At 40.7% G+C, this 24,265-nt stretch overlaps 1 protein-coding gene across 2 annotated transcripts in view; it reads right to left on the bottom strand.

Annotated features, from left to right (window-relative positions):
- HS6ST2 (heparan sulfate 6-O-sulfotransferase 2) overlaps positions 1-24,265 on the bottom strand; it is a 475,127-nt gene that overhangs the window by 313,854 nt on the left and 137,008 nt on the right. Inside the window, exon 2 of one of the 2 annotated variants that reach the window (XM_075322659.1) lies at positions 4,927-4,986. The exons of the other annotated variant lie outside the window; for it this stretch is intronic. Within the exon in view, the coding sequence (XP_075178774.1) occupies positions 4,927-4,986 (60 nt within the window). The remainder of the gene's footprint in view (positions 1-4,926; positions 4,987-24,265) is intronic. 2 annotated transcript variants of the gene reach the window in all.

Below are 24,265 nucleotides of genomic sequence, written 5' to 3' on the forward strand. Positions count from 1 at the left end.
TTGAGGATAGGTCATCAATGTAAAAGTAGAGGATAACCTCTTTAACAAAACAGGTTATCATCAAAATACAAACCACAGAATTCTAATAGGATTATCAGATCTGTCAATGGCAGTTTGATGGCGGATACCATGTAATAAATGGTGATTATTTTTTTTTTTTTTTTATTTGAAAATTTAATATTGAAAAAATAACAGCAGACCTAAACAAATTAAAGGATGAACTGGAATATTAGATAAATGTCATACAAATCATACAATGTTAATGAGGACCTGACCACCTCAGCCATTTTTTTTTTTAGTAAGTATATGTATTCATTATGAAATCACAGATTTGGTGCATCTTTTATTGGTCTGTGCTCGACTAGAAAGTATTAATACAAGAAGTGTGTGTTACCATTAACCAGTGTCCCTGCAGAGTCTACATTTATCAGAACTGATTAGACAGTGTCACGTTCTTTTGGGTCACCCCCTGACTGGTAACACCTAGTTGTTAATTTATTCATGCTTTTCAGGGAGAAAAAAGAGAAACAGCACAACAATATATCTTAAAATATTGCAAAATTATTAAATCATTAAAAATCAAAACTGAAATTACTTATCAGAAGTTGTCACAACTTCAATTTAAAGAATAAGCATCAATTTAAATAAAGGTGCTTTCACATTGCATTGTTCTCCCCGTTCAGTGGTCCTGTTGGGGCTTACGTCTGAATTCCCCACAAAATGGGATTTGAACGTATGCGCCGTCGGGACCATTGAATAGAAAAAGTGTGCCTGCTCACCGAGCTCGTCTTTTCCCAGATTGCAGTCTAAAGTCCTCCCGGGAGTCCACACCTGGAGATGGAAGAGCAACCCAACACAATGGCCAAATAGAAGAAAGGAAGAACTCCAGTGAAGAAGGGCACCCAGGTTAATAAAACACTTCACCTTTATTTCTTGTATAAAAAGTGTTTAGAAAATAAGAAACCAGCATTGACATGTCGACAAAAAATATTAAAATAATCAAATATTAGAATAACTAAAAATTATACTACGCGTTTCGATATAGCACCTTCACCATAGAAGCCATTTTTCGCTGGAATTCTTCCTTTCTTCTATTTGGCCACTGGTATTATGGTAACGTAGTCACTGTGTGCTCTGTTGTGCACCGTTTTCGGGGGTATACACCTATTGGAGGTGGATGTTCAGATGCACTACGTCTGGATGTCCGCCTCCAGTAGGCATATACTCCCAAAAATGGTGCACAACAGAGCACACAGTGACTCCGTCTGCACCATTATAGTCAGTGGCCCTGTCAGCACATAAATCCGACAAATGTTTTGTGGGGGGTTCGTACAAAAGCCCCATCAGGACTACTGAACATGGGGATCAACAAATTGTGAAAGAGCCCTAAGGGTTTTAAATGATTGCTTTTTTTAAGTAAAATGAAACATTTACAGTAATCACAACATTATTTAAATGGAATCGTACACTACTAGTTAGAGAAAAGAAAATGCATCCATCAATCTTTTTGTGTTGATATCTAACTTTACATACAGACAGGGAAATTGCATCACACATCTTTCTCTAGTCGATATACATGGTCTGATGCTCATGGTGTGATAACCTTCCCTTTGAAAACAATTGGATTGTGCTGCTGACTAATTAGGTCCCTGTGGAACTTATGGTGTATTTTCTACAGGGATCCTCCACTCAACTTTACGGATTCAGAAAACATCCTGTAAACATCCGCAGTGACAAAACCACCAGGGACTAAATGACTGCAATGTGCAATTTGATACAAACATTGTAAGGGCCAAAACAGCTGGTAGTGATGATAACCCTTTGGGGTAACACCTTGGTCATACATCATTATAGTGCACTTATTAAGTCTCTAACCCAAGATGAGGAAACCTACGTTCTCTTTTGGGATTTGAAGAACAGAAAAGGTAATAAGCTTAACAGTTATTGCATTGAAAATCAGAAAAGGGACACTGGAATAAAGCAATGAATGTCTAAAGGGTCGGATTCAGCCATGTTCTCTTATTTGGGTGTTCACATCACATCCTGTTTACGAAATTCATGAGGATCTCCAGGTTTTGGAACTCCGAACTGTGACCTGATTACGCCTCTGCCTATCCCCTTAATCTTGACGTGATCTCTACCTACCTGACCGTGGAAAATTTTACTATCCTGCCTCTCGACTTGCCTGTGTAGTGACTAGTGTCACACATGCGCTATATTTCAAACATGCATTTAATGGCATTGACATATAGAGATTATTACTAGGTAAAACTGTTTCAGCTATCGCAGACTTGGCCAGATGATTTATTGCATGGTAGCAATTTAAATAAATGAAGCAAACAGTTAATAATTTATTCACCATAATTTGTTGTCGTTGGTCAAAACTACTCTAGCAATGGCAGTTCAGGCTTTGGTTTTCCATAAGTTAATATCACAACAATTGGCTGATTATCAACAATAGGTGTTTTTATCTTGATGAGACAATCCCTTCAAGATAACAGTCTGACTATTGAAGCTCATAAAAAAGGAGCCATAATCCATAAGTGAAGTAAAGCATGGCACTTCTGACATAGTGGAGAGGTGCTTCAGTAGGTTCCAAACCCGTTAATGTGAAGACATAAATCCGAGCACTCCCAGTAAAAAGAAAATAAGGAATGTTATTATTTAACAGTGCAACAGTAACTCCATTTATGAGTGAAAACGTTTCGGTAGTTCCACGTTAACCTTCATCAGTTAACGTGAAAGTTGCCTGGAATTGGTGGCGTGAAGTAGTGACAGCGGTATCCACACCTTTGAGAGGTGTCCAATAAACCATAAAGAGAGCTCAGAATAAATTTTTTAGATATTAACATGATATCATATATGAAAATATCATGCAACTAATGAAACATTTGAAAATTGTTGAGAAAATATTGCTACCCTGCTATACACCAAAAACATAGATTATCTGGCTTCCATCGGAATTATAATCTGCAGGTGTATGTATGCATTTTGCATGAAGAAAAATCATTGAGACCCTGAATAATACACAGGTCCTGTGAATTAGTTTATACTTCTATATTTCAAATGTTCCTAAAAGTATAATAGCAAATAAGTGCACCATAGATGGAAAAAAAATATATAAAAGTGGAAAATTGTATGTGAAAGTGAAAAGTATGTAAATGGGAAAAAAAACATAGAAATGTAAAATTGAATGCGAAAGTGAAAAAGTATGTAAATGTGAAAAGTAAAACAAAGAAATGTAAATTTGGTTGTGACATTGAAAAGTAAATAAATGTGAAAAGTAAAAAATTAAAATGTAAATTTGAACGTAAAATTAAAAAGCATGTAGAGCTAAAAAGTAAAGCATAAGTGTAAAACTGGACATGAAAGTGAAAATGATATCAATGTAAAAAATAAAACTTATAAATGTAAAAGTGTAAATGTGAAAGTGAAAAGTATGTAAATGTGAAAAGTAAAACAAAGAAATGTAAAATTGGATGTGAAAGTGAAAAGTATGTAAATGTGAAAAGTAAAACATTAAAATGTAAATTTTAATGTAAAATTAAAACGCACGTAGAGCTAGACAGTAAAACATAAGTGTAAAACTGGACATGAAAGTGAAAATTATATAAATGTAAATAACAAAACTTATAAATGTAAAAGTCTAAATGTAAAATATGTAAGTGAAAAGTAAACCATATAAATGATCATTTGGATGTAAAAGTCAAAAGTACTTCAATGTAAAAGGTAAAGGATAAATTAAAAAGTGTATGTGAAAATAAGTCTACAAATTTAAAAACGAAAACATATCAATATAAAAGTCGGTACGAAAGTGAAAAGTATGTAAATGTGAAAAGTAAAACATAAATAATAATTTGGATGTAAAAGTTAAAAAGCATGTAAATGTAAAAATAAAAGGATAAATTAAAAAGTATATGTTGAAATGATAAGTCTATAAATGTAAAAACTGAAACATATAAACATAAAAGTCGATATGAAAGTGAAAAGTATGTAAATGTGAAATGTAAACATAAATGCAAAAGAATATGTGAATGCAAAAATACTGTCAATGTAAAAGTAAAACATATAGATGTAAAAGAGGATGTGGCATTCTGTTGATGTGAAAAATAAAACATAAATGTAAAAGCTGATTTGAAAAGTAAAAAGTATATGTGTGAAAAATAAAATACGAATACACCATAATGAATTATAATCTACACACAAGACAGAACATTAAATACTAATCAGTGTTGTTACGATAATACTTATTAACTCCGTACACAAGAATGTAATGCTTTTGCTTTGTACTTATGGTACTTAAGTTCCATTAATTTCCAATTGTAGAGATGACATATTTGTACTTGGCTTTTTCTTAATGAATAGGACCTAATTCAACTCATTCTAGGGATTGATAAAAATCAAAGAGCTCTAACCCTCTGATCAATTTTAATGTTCTGTTCAACTTATGGGTCATAAAATATGGTGGTGAATATTTCCAATTAATATTCAGAACATCTTACCTTAGCATATTTTTTGATAACGACAGCATAAGACCAAATTCTGTCAATATCTTTTCATTTAGTCTTAAAGGGAAATTGTCACTTAATTCATGCTGCCCAAACCGCTGGCAGCTCTGACTGCATGATTGCATCTGGTCGTATATTTCTCTAAAATGCTGGAATATAAGAAGAATTGCCCAGAGACTACTCCGGCCACACCCCGCTGTAAGTGATTGACAGGTCTCTCTCTATGGGCAAGACCTGTCAATCACCTGCATAGAAGAAACAGGCAGGGGATTGCACCAGTCTAGTCATGTGTCTTGCTAAAGGTCACCGGCCAGATCTTCTAACTATATTTTCACTGAAAAAACAATGAAAGACTAAGGAGTGCAAATAGGGTCTCATCCGGGGGTTTGTGCAAGGATAAATCATTGTAGGAGCTCACCTTGAAAGGTTGTGAGAGTCACAACCACTGGATTCACATAGCATCATAGCTGCTGCAGCCCTATGTGGAAGCAGATTAGTCGGTATTAGAAAGGATCAGATGCTGCGCTGCCATAGTAAAGAACAATCTAAGATTATTTTATGGTCATTTTATGTTTCCACGCGTTTCGGGGAGTCTATCTCCTTTTTCAGGAAAAAAAAATCACATCAACTGATATTTTCCTGAAGAAGAAAAAAAATTCTCCGAAACACGTAGAAAAATAAAATAACTATAAAAGAGTCCTGAAAGTCACAACCACTGTATTCATGTAACACCACAGATGCTGCAACCCCATGTGAAAGCAGATAAGGCGGTATTAGAAAGGGTCAGATGCCGAGTCGCTGTAGTAAAGAACAATCCAGGATTCTTTTATGGTCATTTTATGTTTCCACTCATTTTGGAGAATCTATCTTTTTCTTCAGGAAAAAAATCACAATTGAAATGATTTTTTTCTGAAGAAGGAGAAAGACTCTCTGAAACGTGTAGAAAAATGAAATCACAATAAAGAATCCTGGATTGTTCTTTGCTACGGCAACATGGCTTCTGACCCTTCCTAATACTGCCTTATCAAGTATATTTGCTCTGACACACTGGTGCATTTTAAAGAAAAATATACCTGGCTGGCTACAATTGAGCCTTACACTGTTCAACACATACTGTATTCCTACATACGTGATATATGGATAAAATACATTCCTAAATATATTAAGGATACTCTTAAACAAACTAAGAATGCGTAATATATTTATATTGTTCTTTAGATCTCTCTTAGCTTCGCGAGAACTCCCCACATTTCCTTCTATGCTTCAATATCAAATCTTGGCTAAAGGTACATAGACAATAATAATGTCACAGGCAGACTCCGGCCGTGCCAAAGCCTCAGAAGTATAGTTGTTGCACACCGAGGGACTGAGAGGTGTTTTATAAACACAAGTTATTATTATGGTCCCTTGCTGGACCTCTGGTGTTTAGATGATGAAACTGGAAAGAGGCGGTGAAGCATGAAATTGGTTGGAAATGATGAAGTGAAGATCTGCTTTTTTGCAAGATTGAATCTATTTGGAAAACTCTGACAGCAGGTCTATAAAACGCCTATGAAAACTAATAGTATTGTAATTTCAACGTTGCCTTACATAACACTAGCTAACATCGGAGATGCACACCCTTATTCTTGTTATACTGGCACTGCAGCTCTCATGTGATAATAAGCTCGATGATCTACGGATTTGTTTCGCGAAAAACAATTTTCACATTGCCTGGATGAGAGGATGAGAATCGTTCAGTTATAGCCAAGGCGGGAATGACTATCGGAAATGCAAAGTCAAAGTTTCTTGACTGACAAGCTACACTTGGCTACCTCTGGAGTTTAAAATAAACAACACATGTCTGTTGATGGGGATCACCACCGTCATAGGGAATATAATGGAGATGCAAGACATGGCAACTGAATGATATCTCGCACTACATGTATTACTATGAAGGAGCCATCATGATTTAATTACTAAATTATGTTGCTACACAGTTTAGATGTTCCACAAGGTGACAATTTCATGTTCTTCCCTACAACTATACCCAAATAAGACAATCTGCTCCTTCTGTGCCACCTGGTAAATGGGCACTTGGGACTTACGCAAGACTCAACTCAACTTACTCAAGACTCAAGACTATGAGATACTCCCGTATTAAAATTGCATACACTTTCCATTATTGTATATAATCTGTTTTACTTCAGGCAATCAGGCTTGGTCAAACCCTATTTGAAACTGTAATTAGATCAGATTATAATCCGTTTCATGGAAAGCCTCTGACGTTCAACCACGCAAAATGATTTGGCATGTCAACTTAAATAAGTAAAAAAAACAAAACAGAAAAGTACTGTATTTTTCGGTTTATAAGATGCACCAGATTATAACACCCCAAATTTAGAGGGAAAAAAATGGGGTCCGTCTTTCAATCTAGTGGTGTCTTGCCGGGAGCGGGTGGCAGTGGTGGTGGAGCGAGGTCACGGATGGTGGAGTAGGGCGATGCTGCAGGTGGTGTGGCGGGAGTCCCAGATGCTTGCTGCAGGTGCAGTGAGACAGGCAACTTCCAGATACTGTGGGCAGTGTGGGCTTCAAAGAAATGGTGCCCGGAGTCGGCACATATGCAGATGGAGCTCTCAGCTCAAGTTCTCATCTGCGCTTGTGCCACCTCCGGGCACCATGTTCCTTAAATCCGCTGCTGGGTGATGAATGGGCCGGAGGTGGCGCGTGCGCAGATGAAATCTTAAGCCGAGAGCTCCATCTGCGCACGTGCCAACTCTGGGCGCCGTTGTTTGAAGTCCTCACTGCCAACATTTCCCAGCACAGCACCTATGGCCCACAGCCTTAGCACAGCGCTCGCAGCATTACTCCTTCTACCCCTCTCCACCATCCCGGTAAGCAACATTCAGATTATAAGATGCACCCCTCATTTTCCTCCTAAATATTTGGGAGGAAAAGTGCGTCTTATTATCCAAGAAATACTGTATTATGCTCAGCTTATTATCCTGCAATGTCAATGCTGAGGAAGGTAAAAAACTCACCAGATCAAAAAGCCAATTTTCCTCATCTTAGAAAAAAAAAAAAAAAAATCTCTAGAACAATGATCCATCATTGGTGATCCAGTACTTATAACCTGTAATATTATAAGACACAACTAGGACACCCAAGCCCTTTTGAAGTTTCTCTGGCACAAACTCCTCTAGTCTCACTGCTCTTACAGTAAAGAATCCTCATCTACAGTATATTGAGGGTACAGAATACTACGAAATTCGTACTTTAGCTGCCCACCCTTGAAACTGTGTGATTTCTATGTCTTTCTTGTATAGACTGCTAAGCCCAAACTGTTAACAGTTTGCCATGTGCAGTCTGGTAAAGAAAAAGGACTAAAAATATTCAAGAGTAATAATAAATGTGATACTGCAGAGACTGTTACAAATTTCTGGAAAAAAAAAATAGTAAGAAGGAAATCTCAATGTGAAAGTACCTTTATTTTGTTGGACATCCAGTTTATCAAATAAAAGCGGGGTCTATTGTTCTAAAGAGCCGAAGAGAGGGAGAAGGAGGAGGAGATAAAATGGATGGGTTCTGGAAATATATGAGCATGACATTGACAACTTCTAGCTTTCTTTAAAAGAGTTATACACTACTTGAATAACCCCTTCTCAATCCCTATGTTTGCCACCAGTAAAAAAAATATCACCTCCAGTGTGGGTGCCATTAAAGTGGTTTTGGCACTGACTCTCTCAGGGATCTCATAACATTGTTATGTCATGTGATCCCTGGGGACAATAAGCTGTCACTATACTCTGCTCTCCTATGGGTGAAATTGACATCTGGAGGAAGAGAGAGATCAGTCGCAGTTCGCACTTCTTCCAGATGTCTAGATTTGTCTGATTGTAGGAAGAGTGACGGCAATACTGTATATCCAAAGGGATTGCATGACATAACGTCACATGATCCCCGAACCACTGGAACAGTCTGTGCAACGGAGGTGAGTATAAGTACTATTATTTTACTGGGGACAAACATAGGGATTAGTGGACAACCCCTTTAAGTGACAACTGGCATCTTCAATTACAACCTTGACTTAATTTGCATCCTCATATCATCAGTCTACCAGAACATTCATATAATTTAATAAACGTAAAAGGTAAACATACTATGGCAGTAAAAAAAGACACCGGTATGTCAGAACATATTTAGTCACCCGAAAACAAGTTGTATGTAATTAATTTAGATCTTGTTAATATTTATATTTTGTTTAATGAAAAACAAAAAAAAAATCATAAGGCTGAAAATGCTAAAAAAAAAAAAAAAATAGCTCTTTTTAATTAATTGCCATGTCAAGAGAAACTAATTGAGAGGCTCCTAGTATGGAGCCTGAAGCGTAATACTGTCATATTAAAGTCTATTGGTTTTGCAATTATCTTATTAATCTAAACTAAGACCTTCCTATTTATACTGTAAATATAAAAACCTTATAGGAAAATTGAATTTCATTTACACATCTGCAGATCTTCACAAAGATCGTACATTATACAGTGTAGTTATAATACAAGTCCTGATAATATAAAAAAAAACAAAAAAAACCCAAACACTAAATAATGGAATTCTGTTTCTATTAGTTGAACGTGCTGTTAAGCCATTTTTTCAAAAATATGAATCAAAAAGTTAGCTGTTACATTTTTATTTCATTTCTTAACCTATTTAGTTGCCATTCGGTACCTCCATGAGACTGTATTATTCAGTAGAATCAATGCTTCAGTGGCTTGCCTCTTTAGATGTTTTTTGGCAAAGTCTAATCTGGTGTCATGCACTGTCTGGCTCCGCACACATGGAGTGCTACTACAGCGTCGGACTCTATTCACATTGCTGAGTCCGGCCTGGTCTCTCTTAAGTGCTCAGCTCGACTGGGCGTCGGCTGAGTTGTTAGACTGCTCCCAGCCACACAGGAGTTTTGGAGCAATGTGCAACTTTTCTGAGAGCCAGGCTGCTAATTAAAATCTCGAGGTGGTCTCTGCCTATTTAAGGCTGGGGAATGTACTAGAAGACTGCTTTCAGTAACGAAATCCCGGCGTCTGAGGCCGTCCTCTTGTTAGTGACCAGTGACTTGTTGTCAGCGCTGTCTGAAAGTTCCCTGGTGTGCATCACTCCTACCCCTTTTAGTTTATTCCCTCCGGTGTCATTTTGTCTCTCCTTTGCGGTTATTTTCAGTGTGAGTATGTAACAGTTTTATCCCCTTGTCTGTGTCTTGGGGACGTTGTTACTTGGTGTCCTATCCATGCCGGAGTTGGTGGTACGAGGGGTATTGGGACAGGACCGGACAGGAGACAGGGCCTAGGGTGGAGACCTGGACCTCCCTACCATCAAGGGTACCTCCAGGGTCAGGGAGAGGTTAGGGCCACCAGCCTTAGGGCCAGTCTAGCACCGCCGTTACATCTGGCCTTTCTATTTTTAAGGCTGAATAATGGTTTGCATCTTGTGTTGAAACCTCTGTATTTGCTCTTGTGAAGTCTTCTCTTTATGGTAAATTCAGATGCTGAAACACCTACTTCTGGAGAATGGTCTTCATTTGGGTAGATGTTGTGAAGGGGATATAATTCACCATGGAACAGATTCAGCAATCATCCACCACTGTTTTCTGACTTGGAGTTTTAGACTTTCCAAGTGATTTGTTGATTTGGTCACTCGCAAAATTTCTGCTATCTCTCTGATGGATTCCTTCTTTTTTTCAGCCTAATGATGGTTGGTATCTTTTCTATTGAGAGCCTCTTTGACCACATGTTGTGGGTTTACAGCAACAGCAAATAACACACCGGGAATCAGCTCTAGACCTTTTACCTGCTTAAATCATTATGGATTGACAAGGGAATAGCCCATGCAGCCTATTACATAGCATTTGAGGTGATTGTTCAATTACTTTTGGTCCCTTTAAAAAGAGGCAGCTACATGTTATAGAGCTGTAATTCCTGAACCTTTAATTCAATTAGGCTGTGAATACCCTCAAAGTAAAACTGAAAGTCTGCATTTTAAGCCCATAATGATTATATAAACTGCATCTTGAATATGTTTTGGTAAACACAGCTAAAATACTCAAACTTGTGTCACTGTCCAAATGTTTCTGGACCTAACTGTAGCTACTATACTCTAGAGCAGGGGTCCCCAACCTGTAGCTTGGGAGTCACATGTAGCTCGCAGGTCCATGATGTCTGGCTTGCAGCTGTATTCCAGCTTGGTGCAGGTCTAGCAAACAGCTATAACAAGCAGGTCTACAAATAGTTACTTTTGAGAGTAGCTCCACACTGTAGAGCAGATCTGAATGGGGGTAAGATAGGACATTTAGAAGACCACCAAAGTAGAATACGAGTGATTTTTATTGGTCAACGAATTTTGGCGAGAACACTGGCCTTCATCAGGAGAAAATCACAAACTTACCGTTTATGATTTTGTCCTGATGAAGGAGAGGGTTCTCAGTGAAATGCTTTGACCAATAAAAATCACTCGGATTCTAGTTTGGTAGTGTTCTTACATAGCAGCATGGCTCGTTTCCTATTCCACTCCAGCCTATTCAAATCCTGTAGCTTAAAAGAATTATCCGGAACTGACATATTGATGACCTATCCATAGGTCAAGACATCAATATGGGATCCCTATCCCCAATGATCAGTAGTTATCTGCTCTGACAGCAATGGGAAGTAAGTAGAGTTGAGCTGATTGCCAATAATCCGGGTCCGGCGGATCACTGTCGGGTTGATACGGAAGTCAGAGATCCGATCCGGAATCCGGCCAATATATGTCAATGAGGAGTGGAATCCGGGAGGAGAGAGAGAGAGAGAGAGAGAGAGAAATAAAAGAAAGAGAGGGAGAGAAAAAAAAAATAAAAATTTGCCGAATCAGGATCGTGCACACGGAATCCCGCGTCCGGGTCGGACTCGGATCTGCCGTTCAAACCGCGCAGATCTGGATTTTTCAGGTCCGGTTCCGCTCAACACTAGAAGTAAGCAATGCAAGGAACGGATCATGGCCAAGTGCTATAGTTCATCTCCCATTGACTTGACCTTTCTTACGAATAGATGATCTTATCTTACGGCTCTTTCCCATTCAACCAATGTTTGGATACTGAAGACACAAAGTTTCGTAACCCATGCTGTTGTCTTGATGCCAAAGTACCAAATTCATCCATATATATAATTCTTTCTCCTTTAGGTTATTACTAACTTTTACTAGCTGTATTGAGACAAACCATGAAAAAAAATATCCAAAAATTACTCGTTTGCCTTGTAATTATTTTTCTTTCATTTTTAATTTTACGAGAGCAAATCGTGTTTCTGCCGAGATCTGCATATTTGTTTTCCTTGGCAATGCCGCATGTGTTCCTTTTGTTAATTCCTATTTTAGTTTAGATTTCACATTGATCGCCCTCCGGAGGTAGGCACAAAAGCAAAGCAGAATTTCTGCCTGGCTGCTCCATGCAGGATTGAAATATATTTGTATGGTTGCCTTGTTACCTTTCATCAGCCTGCTATTAAATGCCATTAAATGAGTCTATTTTCTCAGTGCTATATATACAAACACTTTAATTAGATACGTGTAGGTGTAATTGACACAATAAACCTGATTGTGTTATGTTGAAACCTAAGATGTGATTTGCTGTGGGGGCAGTCGATGTCTACCTCTTTTAATGTGACACCTAGTGAAGACCATTTACAGGTGGTAATAGAATACAGGCGGTGAAATTAGTTACGTACTTTGATGAAGCCTTTTATAGTATATCATGTATAGGAGCAGATGTTCGATTTGAGAAAGAAGTGAGATAAATGATTTGAGGTGGATAAAAAAATAAACCTCGAATCCAGGTTCTTGTCTCTTTTCAGTCTTCTTCAGTCTTCGTGCTGTCAATTGTCATGATATCATGGAGTGACACGTGTCATGATGCCACATGAGGATTAGTGCCATCCGAAGGTGCCAAAGAGTTAAAATTACTAGAGCCAAATGGAGGAAACAAGAAGGCGGAGGGCCAAGAGCTTTGGTGTCAGGATAGGTAAAGAACAAGGAAAGTACAACATTTTTATTGTTTTATCCCTGTGTATTTTTCTGCCTCGGTATTATAGAGAAACTTCAGGTAAATTTTAAAGGGGCTTTCCATTACTAGGACAACCCAATCTGATTCCACATGTTTCCTTCAGGCAAAATAATAAAGACTATATTAACCTCCTGTACCAGTGCCCTTCCAGCAGTGCCGGGGTTCGTGGTGCCGGGCTTCACATCGGGTTGTGACGTCATGTGATCCCCAAGTCACATCAGCAACGGCTTCCTTCTTCCCACCTTCAGGGTCCTCTCTCTCCTCTAGAATGTAAGCTCATATGATCAGTTGAGTCCTCTCTCTCTCTCTCGTGTAGAGTGTAAGCTCTTATAGTCAGCAAGGTCCTCTCTCTACTGTAGAGTGTAAGCTCTTATGGTCACTGGGTCCTCTCTCTTTCTCCCGTAGAGTGTAAGCTCTTATGGTCATTGGGATCCTTTCTCCTGTAGAGTGTAAGCTCCTATGGTCAGTGGGGTCCTCTCTCTCCTGTAGAGTGTAAGCTCTAATGGTCAGCGGGGTCCTCTCTCTCCTGTAGAGTGTAAGCTCCTATGGTCAGTGGAGTTCTCTCTCTCTCGCTAATGTAGAGTGTAAGTTCTTATGGTCAGCGGGGTCTTCTCTCTCCTGTAGAGTGTAAGTTCCTATGGTCAGTGGAGTTCTCTCTCGCTAATGTAGAGTGTAAGCTCTTATGGTCAGCGGGGTCCTCTCTCTCCTGTAGAGTGTAAGCTCCTATGGTCAGTGGAGTTCTCTCTCTCTCGCTAATGTAGAGTGTAAGCTCTTATGGTCAGCGGGGTCCTCTCTCTCCTGTAGAGTGTAAGCTCCTATGGTCAGTGGAGTTCTCTCTCTCGCTAATGTAGAGTGTAAGCTCTTATGGTCAGTGGGGTCCTCTCTCTCCTGTAGAGTGTAATCTCCTATGGTCAGTGGAGTTCTCTCTCGCTAATGTAGAGTGTAAGTTCTTATGGTCAGCGGGGTCCTATTTCATTCTCTTGCCTGTAGAGTGTAAGCCAGGTATATTTTACAAGCAATTATAAGCTGTCCATTATTGAGCTTTGCAAAAAAAATATTAGCGGTTAATCAAATGTATGGGGGAAAAGTCAGCAAAGTTGGCAAATTGAAATTTCAAAAGATTCACTCATTCTATCAATAAATTCAGATATCCATGCATATCCAGGAGGTGAAAGAAGAACATTTTTCCAATAAGGTATATTACTAGATAATTGATTGTGATCTTGGCTCAACGATGACTTCATTAGGACAGAAAATCATTCTGCGCATGCACTGCTTGAGGTGCAAGTTTATTGAAAACTGGAAAAACCACAAAGAACTATATCAAAAAACACCACAAAAAAAGAGCCAAGATAAATGATATGTGCACACACAGAATGTGGTGAGCCTTCCTCATAAAGATGGCTGCAGCCGAGGTGCAAGATGCTGATGTCACAGCCACTCAACCTCCACACTAGGGGGGAGGGGTGGCTGCTTAGCATAAGACATGCACACTAATAAGGCTTGCACTGGGAGCCCATCATATAATGAGTGAAATGCACAGTGTCTGAACTGTGACCTATAAATGACGCCAGAAACCCAGGTCAGGCGGGCAAAACAGCACTATATAGGTGCATCTCGCACGGATACACGAGACGCACAGTGTCTGAATTAAGGCCTATAAATGACGCACAACACCAGGTCCAGGCGGGTCAGTTAGCACTATGAGTACATAACACATGACAGGCTCACCATTTAACCACCTGAATTCAAAAGGTCCACACACATCCTGCAAAAATGGATAAAATGTGCCATACCTCAAATAGTGAGATATTAGTTTATATTTTGGCCCAAAATATGTAAGCTCGCAATCCGTTCGTCAAGGATTCTCACACTTGCGAGTCCCTACACTGAATTAGTTAGAAAAACCACAAAGAACTATATCAAAATGTACTCATAGTGCTAACTAACCCGCCTGGACCTGGTGTTGTGCGTCATTTATAGGCCTTAATTCAGACACTGTGCGTCTCGTGTATCCGTGCGAGATGCACCTATATAGTGCTGTTTTGCCCGCCTGACCTGGGTTTCTGGCGTCATTTATAGGTTACAGTTCAGACACTGTGCATTTCACTCATTATATGATGGGCTCCCAGTGCAAGCCTTATTAGTGTGCATGTCTTATGCTAAGCAGCCGCCCCTCCCCCCTAGTGTGGAGGTTGAGTGGCTGTGACATCAGCATCTTGCACCTCGGCTGCAGCCATCTATATGAGCAAGGCTCACCACATTCTGTGTGTGCACATATCATTTGTCTTGGCTCTTTTTTTGTGGTGTTTTTTTGATATAGTTCTTTGTGGTTTTTCTAACTAATTCAGTGTAGGGACTCGCAAGTGTGAGAATCCTTGACGAACGGATTGCGAGCTTACATATTTTGGGCCAAAATATAAACTAATATCTCACTATTTGAGGTATGGCACATTTTATCCATTTTTGCAGGATGTGTGTGGACCTTTTGAATTCAGGTGGTTAAATGGTGAGCCTGTCATGTGTTATGTACTCATAGTGCTAACTAACCCGCCTGGACCTGGTGTTGTGCATCATTTATAGGCCTTAATTCAGACACTGTGCGTCTCGTGTATCCGTGCGAGATGCACCTATATAGTGCTGTTTTGCCCGCCTGACCTGGGTTTCTGGCGTCATTTATAGGTTACAGTTCAGACACTGTGCATTTCACTCATTATATGATGGGCTCCCAGTGCAAGCCTTATTAGTGTGCATGTCTTATGCTAAGCAGCCACCCCTCCCCCCTAGTGTGGAGGTTGAGTGGCTGTGACATCAGCATCTTGCACCTCGGCTGCAGCCATCTTTATGAGGAAGGCTCACCACATTCTGTGTGTGCACATATCATTTATCTTGGCTCTTTTTTTGTGGTGTTTTTTTATTGAAAACTGGCTGTGGAATCAAACTGCACATGGACCGCCCCCACGCCAATGACGGTGGCAAAAAAAATTCAAAAAAAGGCAAGTCACTGAATAATCAGTGACCTGTCACAGAAACACAGAAGGTAAGCAGAGGGACAGAGGAGCAAGGGATCCTAACCCCAGTACTGCACAGAAACACAGAAGGTAAGCGGAGGGGCGGAGGAGCAAAAGATCCTAACCCCAGTCCTTCACAGAAAAACAGAAGGTAAGGAGCGGGGCAGAGGAGCAAAGGACCCTAACCCCACTACTGCACAGAAACACAGAAGGTAAGCGGAGCGGTGGAGGAACAAAAGACCCTAACTCCAGTACTTCACAGAAACACAGAAGGTAAGCGGAGGGCCGGTGAAGGAGCAAAAGACCCTAACCTAAGTCCTGCACAGAAACACAGAAGATAAGCAGAGGGGCAGAGGAGTAAAAGACCCTAATCCCAGTCCTGCACAGAAACACAGAACGTAAGCCAAGGAATGGAGAGCAAAATACTCTAACCCAAGTCCTGCACAGAAACACAGAAGGTAAGCAGAGAGGCGGAGGAACAAAAGACCCTAACCCAAGTCCTGCACAGAAATACAGAAGGTCAGCGGGGGGCAGAGGAGCAAAGGACCCTAACCCAAGTCCTACACAGAAATACAGAAGGTCAGCGGGGGGCAAAGGAGCAAAGCACCCTAAACCAAGTCCTACACAGAAATACAGAAGGTCAGCGGGGGGCAGAGGAGCAAAGGACCCTAACCCCAGTCCTGCACAGAAATATAGAAAGGTAAGCAGCAGGGCAGAGGAGCAAAGGACCCTAACCCCAGTCCTGCACAGAAATATAGAAGGTAAGTGTAGGGGCGGAGGAGCAAAATACCCTAACCCCAGTCCTGCACAGAAACACAGAAGGTAAGCGGAGGGGCGGAGGAGCAAAAGACCCTAGCCCAAGTCCTGCACGGAAACACAGAAATATTATTAGAAGAACATCACACACTGATTATATAAGAGCCAGATATCGGATTCCTTCACAGTTGTGCCCATTTCTCATTCAGCGACCTCTACAGGACAAAAGTGGTATTGCATTGCGCTCATTAAAATTAATGACCCGATGATTAATAATTATCACCTTCCATGCAGAGTAAATGACACTCAAACATTTCAATGTATAATAAATAAAAAAGCCGGTCTAGAATCACCATGATTTCTTCTAAGCCATGTAAGACATTAAATATTCTGCGGAACAAATTCATTAGCATTTCACATACGTCTCCTGCTCTGAAATCCAAGATGTAGGAAAAAGCTATAACATGTCTATGGTAACACATCTCATGCTCTAAATTATTCTTATTTATTTTACATGACGAGATGTTGCAGGGATCCTGAGAAGCGGCTGATTAACAATGAGGCGGAATTCGCCATCATTCACACACAGGTTTTCACACTGAATTACAATTAGCTAACATTAAACTGCCATGTATGTTATATCTATGCAAAGACTTTTAATTGAATCCATAATTCAGGATATTCCTGGGCTAACACAGAGATGATAATTACAATGCGAGATTATGAAGACACCCATAGGATTTAATGGACTATGGCATTAGACAGTAAGGTATGGATTTAATAATGGATCACAGGAGTAGTTAATTAACTGGCCTGGAGCAATGTCAAAATCATGGGGGATATACCGGGGAGGGGGAGCCAATTTGGAGTAAATTGTGTCGTAAAATGGAAAAACATTTGCATTAAATATTTTAGAAAGGAATTATCACTACATAATGACTGCACAAATGAATTATGCGTCCTCCATCAAAGCCCATAATACTCTAGAACTATAGTCTTTAGTAAGTGAAAAACTGTCCTAAAGACCAGAGCGGCCCAACCAACAATCCAGACAATAATGTACCACAATGATATCGGCCCTGGTATTTTCTATAGGTATTGGACTTGTATTCCTCTTAGAACTGTTTTAACTTAAAGGGTTATTTCCATCTCCAAGATCCTATTCTATTATGTAATAGAAGTAAAAATAATAATATTAGCAAATACCTCCAATTGGAAATGCAGTATACTACTTCTGATTCACTATGTCACTTACTTCATGTGCAGGGCATTATAGGACTTAAAATATCCATGGTTATGACTACTAGCAACTACCTGACTATCACTATATGCATGGTTGTACCATGGATCCCTAAGGTCCTGCAATGACCTGCACAATAGGTAAGTGACAATTAGAAATGTAGTATAGTTCTTCTAATTCAATATGTCACTTACTTCATGTGCAGGGCATTACAGGAAATAAGGTATCCATGGTTATGACTGCTAGCAACTAACTGTCACTATATGAATGGTCGTACCATGGATACCTAAGGTCCTGCAATGTCATGCACAAGAGGTAAGTGACAATTAGAAATATAGTATAGTTGTTCTGATTCACTATGTTGCTTACTTCATTTTCAGGGCATTGCAGGACTTTAGGTATCCATGGTTATGACCACTAGCAACTAACTAACTGTGATTATATGCATGGTTGTAACTTTGGATACTTCAGGTCCTGCAATGCCCTGCACAAGAGGTAAGTGACATAGTGAATCAGAAGAACTATACTAAATTTCTAATTGGAGGTATTTTCTAATATTAGTATTATTATTACATCTACTACATATTAGGTTTGGAGATGGGAATACCCCTTTAACTGCAATCAACAGAAAGGGTAGATTTGGAAATACCCCAAAGCTCCCAATAACTCTTTCTTGGAAATACTGCAAAGCTCCCTATAGGTCTTTCTTGGAAAAACCGCAAAGCTCCCTATAGGTCTTTCTTGGAAATATCGCAAAGCTCCCAATAAGTCTTTCTCGGAAATAACCCTAAGCTCCCAATAAGTCTTTCTTGGAAATACCCCTAAGCTACTAATAAGTCTTTCTTGGAAATACCCCAAAGCTCCCAATAAGTCTTTCTTGGAAATACCCCTAAGCTACTAACAAGTCTTTCTTGGAAATACCCCAAAGCTTCCAATAAGTCTTTCTTGGTAATACCCCAAAGTTCCCAATAAGTCTTTCTTGGAAATACCCCAAAGCTCCCAATAAGTCTTTCTTGGAAATACTACAAAGCTCCTTATAGGTCTTTCTTGGAAAAACCGCAAAGCTCCCTATAGGTCTTTCTTGGAAATATCGAAAAGCTCCCAATAAGTCTTTCTTGGAAATAACCTTAAGCTCCCAACAAGTCTTTTTGGAAATACCCCTAAGCTACCAATAAGTCAGTCTTTCTTGGAAATACCCCAAAGCTCCCAACAAGTCTTTTTTGGAAATACCCCTAAGCTCCGAATAGGCCATTCTTGGAAATAGCCCTAAGCTCCCAATAAGTCTTTCTTGGAAATACCCCAAAGCTTCTAATAAGTCTTTCTTGGTAATACCCCAAAGTTCCCAATAAGTCTTTCTTGGTAATACCCCAAAGTTCCCAATAAGTCTTTCTTGGAAATACCCCAAAGCTCCTAATGAGTCTTTCTTGCAAATACCCCAAAGCTTCCAATAAGTCTTTCTTTGAAATACCCCTAAGCTCTCAATAAGTCTATCTTGGAACTACCGCAAAGTTCCCAATAAGTCTTTCCTGGAAATACCCCAAAGCTCTCAATAAGTGTTTCTTGGAACTACCGCAAAGATCCCAATAAGTCTTTCTTTTTTTGCTTCACTGGACTATTCCGTAAACGTAACAACAAAGGAGAAGGTCAATGCAGACTTTGGAGGTGGTGGTCTAAGGGAATTTTTGGAGGGGAGATTTAAAATGCTTAATAATATCTTAACTAATATGGCATAGAAAGGGTTAATCCATATGCAATATAGACTATTAAGACAAACGAATTGGTACACATCCTAATCATTGAATTCAGGTTTCTCATTCAGTGCCATTGCCACAGATACATAAAATCCAGCTCCCTCACCTGTCGTCTGCCTTTATAACAATTGTAACAAAATGACCCGTTGTAAAGAGCTCACTGATATCAGCGCAGTTCTGTAATAGCAGCCACCAGTGTAACAAGTCAGTTCATGACATTTCTTCATTCCTAAATATTCCACCATAACCACCTGTGAGTGGTTGCACTGAAAGTGGAAGGATTTGGGAACTACTGCCGGTCACGTAAAGTTACAAAGAGCATAAAATTAAGGAGCGGGGTCTCTGAGTGTTGAGAAACGTAGTCCATAAAAGTCACCAACACTCTGCTGACACCATAACTGCAGAGTCCAAACCTTCTTTGGTATTAACATCGGTACATAGGCTGTACACAGAGAGATTCAGGACATGAGTTTTCATGGCCGACCACCTGCATACAAGCCTTGCATCACCAAGCACAAAGCAGAGCCGCATGGAGTGGTGTAAAGCTGCCACCACTGGAATTTGGAGAAATATTAGTGATAAATCATGCTTTTCTATCTGGAATGTTATGGACAAGTATCACGTTAGGTAAGGTGAAGTACCAATGGAACGGCGAAAGGGAAGGGAAACCCAGTGTCTAGTGAAAGAGAAGAAGGTGACCCCTGACCAAAGTTACTGCAGGTCCCTGGAGTCCCTCACCACCCTAGATAGGTTCTGCACCTATGCACCGAGCCAGATTCCTAACCCTAGGTATCCCTAGTGGTGGCCCTAAATAGGGAACGGATGGGATGAGCTCTTCGTCATCCCCACTAAACACTATAGAAGACAAAAGGAGGACACAGAAGGGGAAAATGCATGAACTACTTATCGTTAGATGACACAGGTAAAAGTTCAGCAAAGTTTTCAGCAACGATTCCATAGAGGAGTACAAGCCACCTACTTGCAACCAAGGCTTGAATGAACTGAAAAATATCACCAGCACCCGTCCAATGAAGGAAGAGGTATTTAAGCACCAAGATAACGCTGATGATAAGCAGGTGGATAGAAGGTGAGCTCCTGCTGGGTCCAAATGGGGGAGAGATGAATCCAGCAGGAAAGCTACCTATACCAATTAATATTAATCAACTAAATGTCCTCAACCATAGAGAATTTTAGGCACAACACTAAGCACAAGGATTACCACAACGCCCAAGGTTATAAATATATCATTGGGTAAAAAAGTGATAAATGCAGGATATTATAATAATTTAACTCCTTATATAAAGTAGTTACAAATATAAAAAATAAAGAAAATATAAAAAAAGACATATACATACACACAAAAAAAAAAGATTACAGGGAAATTCACTCCTAAAGGGGACGCAGTCCATACATAGAGCTTAATGAATATATCTTATTACTGAAAATATAATTTTAGGTTTGTAATCATCGGGCCATTAATTCACATGCTGTCCTAATAGCAAAGAAATAAAAAGCGCATCACCATACTACACTTATACTTATATGGTGCATAAGTATAGCTGTTATCTATTCCAGTAATATGGATGTAAAAAGCACTGTTCAAATACAATAAATACTTCTCTCAACTAGAAAATAGAAAGTGCCTAAGTGCATATAGATACCAGTATTTTATATACTTCAATTCAACAGTGAGTTATAAACACAAGAGATCACCATGCTATTGGTGACTAAGAAGTAAAGTGCCTAAATGCATACAACCGCATCTGTATATTATACTTGTGCTTTGCAGAGAATTGCTTGCAACTATGGTCACCTTGTTATTAGACATTCAAATGCATCATAACCAATAGTGTGAATATTGAGTATTACCTTATCTGTAGAGGACACTTCTTAGTATTGTTCCGTATTTTCGGGATTATAAGACGCACTTTTCCTCCCCAAAATTGGGTGTCTTATAATCCGAATGTATCTTACAGAAATTGGTGGAGAGGGCTAGCAGGAGAAAGGAGCAATGCTGCGGGCGCTGTGCTGGGGCTGCGGGCATTGTGCTGGGGCTGCGGGCATTGTGCTGGGGCTGCGGGCGCTGTGTGCTGGGGCTGCGGGTGCTGTTCTTGGGCTGCAGGTGCTGTGCTGAGGCTGTGGGCACTCTGCTGGGGCTGCGAGCGCTGTACTGGGGCTGTGGGTGCTGTGCTGGGCTTGCAGGTGCTGTGCTGGGGCTGTAGGCGCTGTGCTGATGCTGTGGGCACTGTGCTGGGGCTGCCGGTGTTGTACTGGGGCTGCGGGCGCTGTATGCTGGGGTTGTAGGTGCTGTGCTGGGGCTGCAGGCCCTATGCTGGGGCTGCGGGCGCTGTGCTGGACTGCAAGCATTGTGCTGCGGCTGCAGGTGCTGTGCTGGGGCTGTGGGCGCTTTGCTGGGGCTGTTCGAACTGTGCTGGGGCAGCAGGCACTGTGCTGTGGGTGGTGAGGCAGGAATTATCCTGAAAATGTCGGCAGTGCGGACCTAAATAATGCCAAATAATGGCACCCAGAGTCAGCGCGTGCTCTCGGCTTATGATCTCATCTGCGCATGCGCTGCCTCCAGCCATTGATCGAAAATGGTGCCTGGAGGTGGCGTGTGTGCAAATGAGATCACGGCTTATATTGAGCCAATAGTTTAATCTGCGCACGCGCCAACTCTGGTCCCCATTTCTTTGAAGCCCTCACCACTGACAGTTTCTGGATGCTCCTGCCGCACAGCACCTGCAGCGAGCATCTGGGTCACACATCGCATCGCCCTACCCCAGCACCGCCCCTCCCTCCTGTGACCCCATTCCACCACCACTGCTGCCCCCCGGTAAGACACCACCAGATTATAAGACAGACCACTTTTTTTTTACCTTTTTTCCCTCTAAATTTGGGGTGCATCTTATAATCCGATGCGTCTTATAAAGCGAAAAATATGCTAACTGACCAAAATCAATACCCCATCAACCTCGAGAATATCGGGAATACTGTAGGTGAGAATTTTTGGTGGAGTTCAACTTTAGAAAACATCTTTCTCACTTTCTTTCCGCGCTACATTGACTTTCACATCCTCAATTGCACGCAAGGTGTGAATAAATACCTGCTGCTACATATTAAGTATTTTGCTGGGCAGCGACAGAAGTTCAATTAATGAGAAATAGGTATAATTGAGTGTAGAAACACCGGTAAGCAGAGTGCGGGAAGAAGTGAACGGCTCTATTAAAATACAGGCTCCAGTGCTCGGCTGCACAAGCAGTGAAAAGACATCTTTCGTTCTGCATAAATATTGAAGGGCATGGAATGATTCACCGAGAGCGATGAAGCCAATTCCTATGGATGGAGCTACATCACCACCGACAGCTCGAGAACCAATGGGTTATACGTCCTCCTTTTAAGAATAATAATACGTATTAGCAATTTAGATAAAATGCAAGTTAGAAGTAATAAAAGAAAATCTCATTACTAAATTGAAATAGGTAGCGGTTGTCTTAAGTAAGAAATTTATATCGCGAGGAGGGCAATTACTCACTCACAGGTCTTCAGCGAGCCCCGACAAGGTTGCCAGATGTCATAAAACGTTCTTCGCTTTCTTCAAACTTTACACATTAACTATTCCTCCCGGAATCAAGATACTAAATCAGACTGCTAACCTCGTGCAATCAGAGGACTATCGTCTTACCAAAGTACAAGAAAAGAGGCTGAGCACTTAAAACTTATATTAACTAAGTAAAACATCTTTATAATGATCCATCAACCTCGGTAATAGAGGTTTCATTTTTCTGGCTACTCCACTTTTGAGGATTTAATAGCAATCCGGACAGCCAGGAGAGAAAGGAAGGAAAAGAAAAGGAGACTTTGTCGTAACCACATGGAGACAGTAATAGGTACAATAAGAGGATATGCAAAAAAAATAGGACTCATATTGCCAAGTAGAGGGGGGAAGAATCACTGATGGACCAGGATGTATCCTTCAAAAGTCATTGGTGGATTCACATATGAGAATAAAAAGAAAAAACCCACCTCTACATGGAAAGTGGAAAGAATTTTGGATGTCTGTAAAATTGGCCCCTATTTGTGTCTGAAACTGATAAATTACATAAGAGTTTTTTCAATTTTCTCATCATTCAATCCTTAAAAAATTGGTCTGGATTAAAACGGTTATCCCCTACTTTTAGGCGGGCTTTACACGTTGCGACATCGCTAGCAATTGCTAGCGATGTCCAGTACGATACACCCGCCCCCGTCGCACATGCGATATGTGGTGATTGCTGCCGTAGCGAACATTATCACTACGGCAGCATCACACGCACATACCTGCTCGGCGACGTCGCTGTGACCTCCGAACAATCCCTCCTTCAAGGGAGAGGTGCGTTCGGCGTCACAGCGACGTCACTGCGACGTCACTAATCGGCCAGCCAATAGAAGCGGAGGGGCGGAGATGAGCGGGACATAACATCCCGCCCACCTTCTCCCTTCCGCATTGCCGTCGGGACGCAGGTAAGGAGATGTTTGTCACTCTTGCGGGTTTACACACAGCGATATGTGGAGCTGCAGGAACGACAAACATCGTACCTGCGGTCGAACCGACATTATGGAAATGAACGATGTTACACAGATCAGTGATATTGTACGCTTCTGTACTTATTCATCGTTGCACCTAGGATTTACACATTGCGATGTCGCTACCAGCGCCGGATGTGCGTCACTAAGGACGCACGTGACCCCGACGATATATCGGTAGCGATGTCGCAGCGTGTAAAGTACCCCTTACATTGGTGGCCTATCCTTAGGATAGGTCCTCGTTGTCTGATCGGCCTACATCCGGCACCCCCTGCCGATCAGCTGTTCTCGGTCCCATCAGCGGCAGCAGGCAGCCGGAAATGCTCAGCTCTGGCGATGCTCCATCTTCTGATAGTGGCCGTGGCTGGGTACAG

This window comes from Anomaloglossus baeobatrachus, chromosome 9, assembly GCF_048569485.1.
Source record: "Anomaloglossus baeobatrachus isolate aAnoBae1 chromosome 9, aAnoBae1.hap1, whole genome shotgun sequence".
In the NCBI taxonomy this organism is placed as follows: Eukaryota; Metazoa; Chordata; class Amphibia; order Anura; family Aromobatidae; genus Anomaloglossus; species Anomaloglossus baeobatrachus.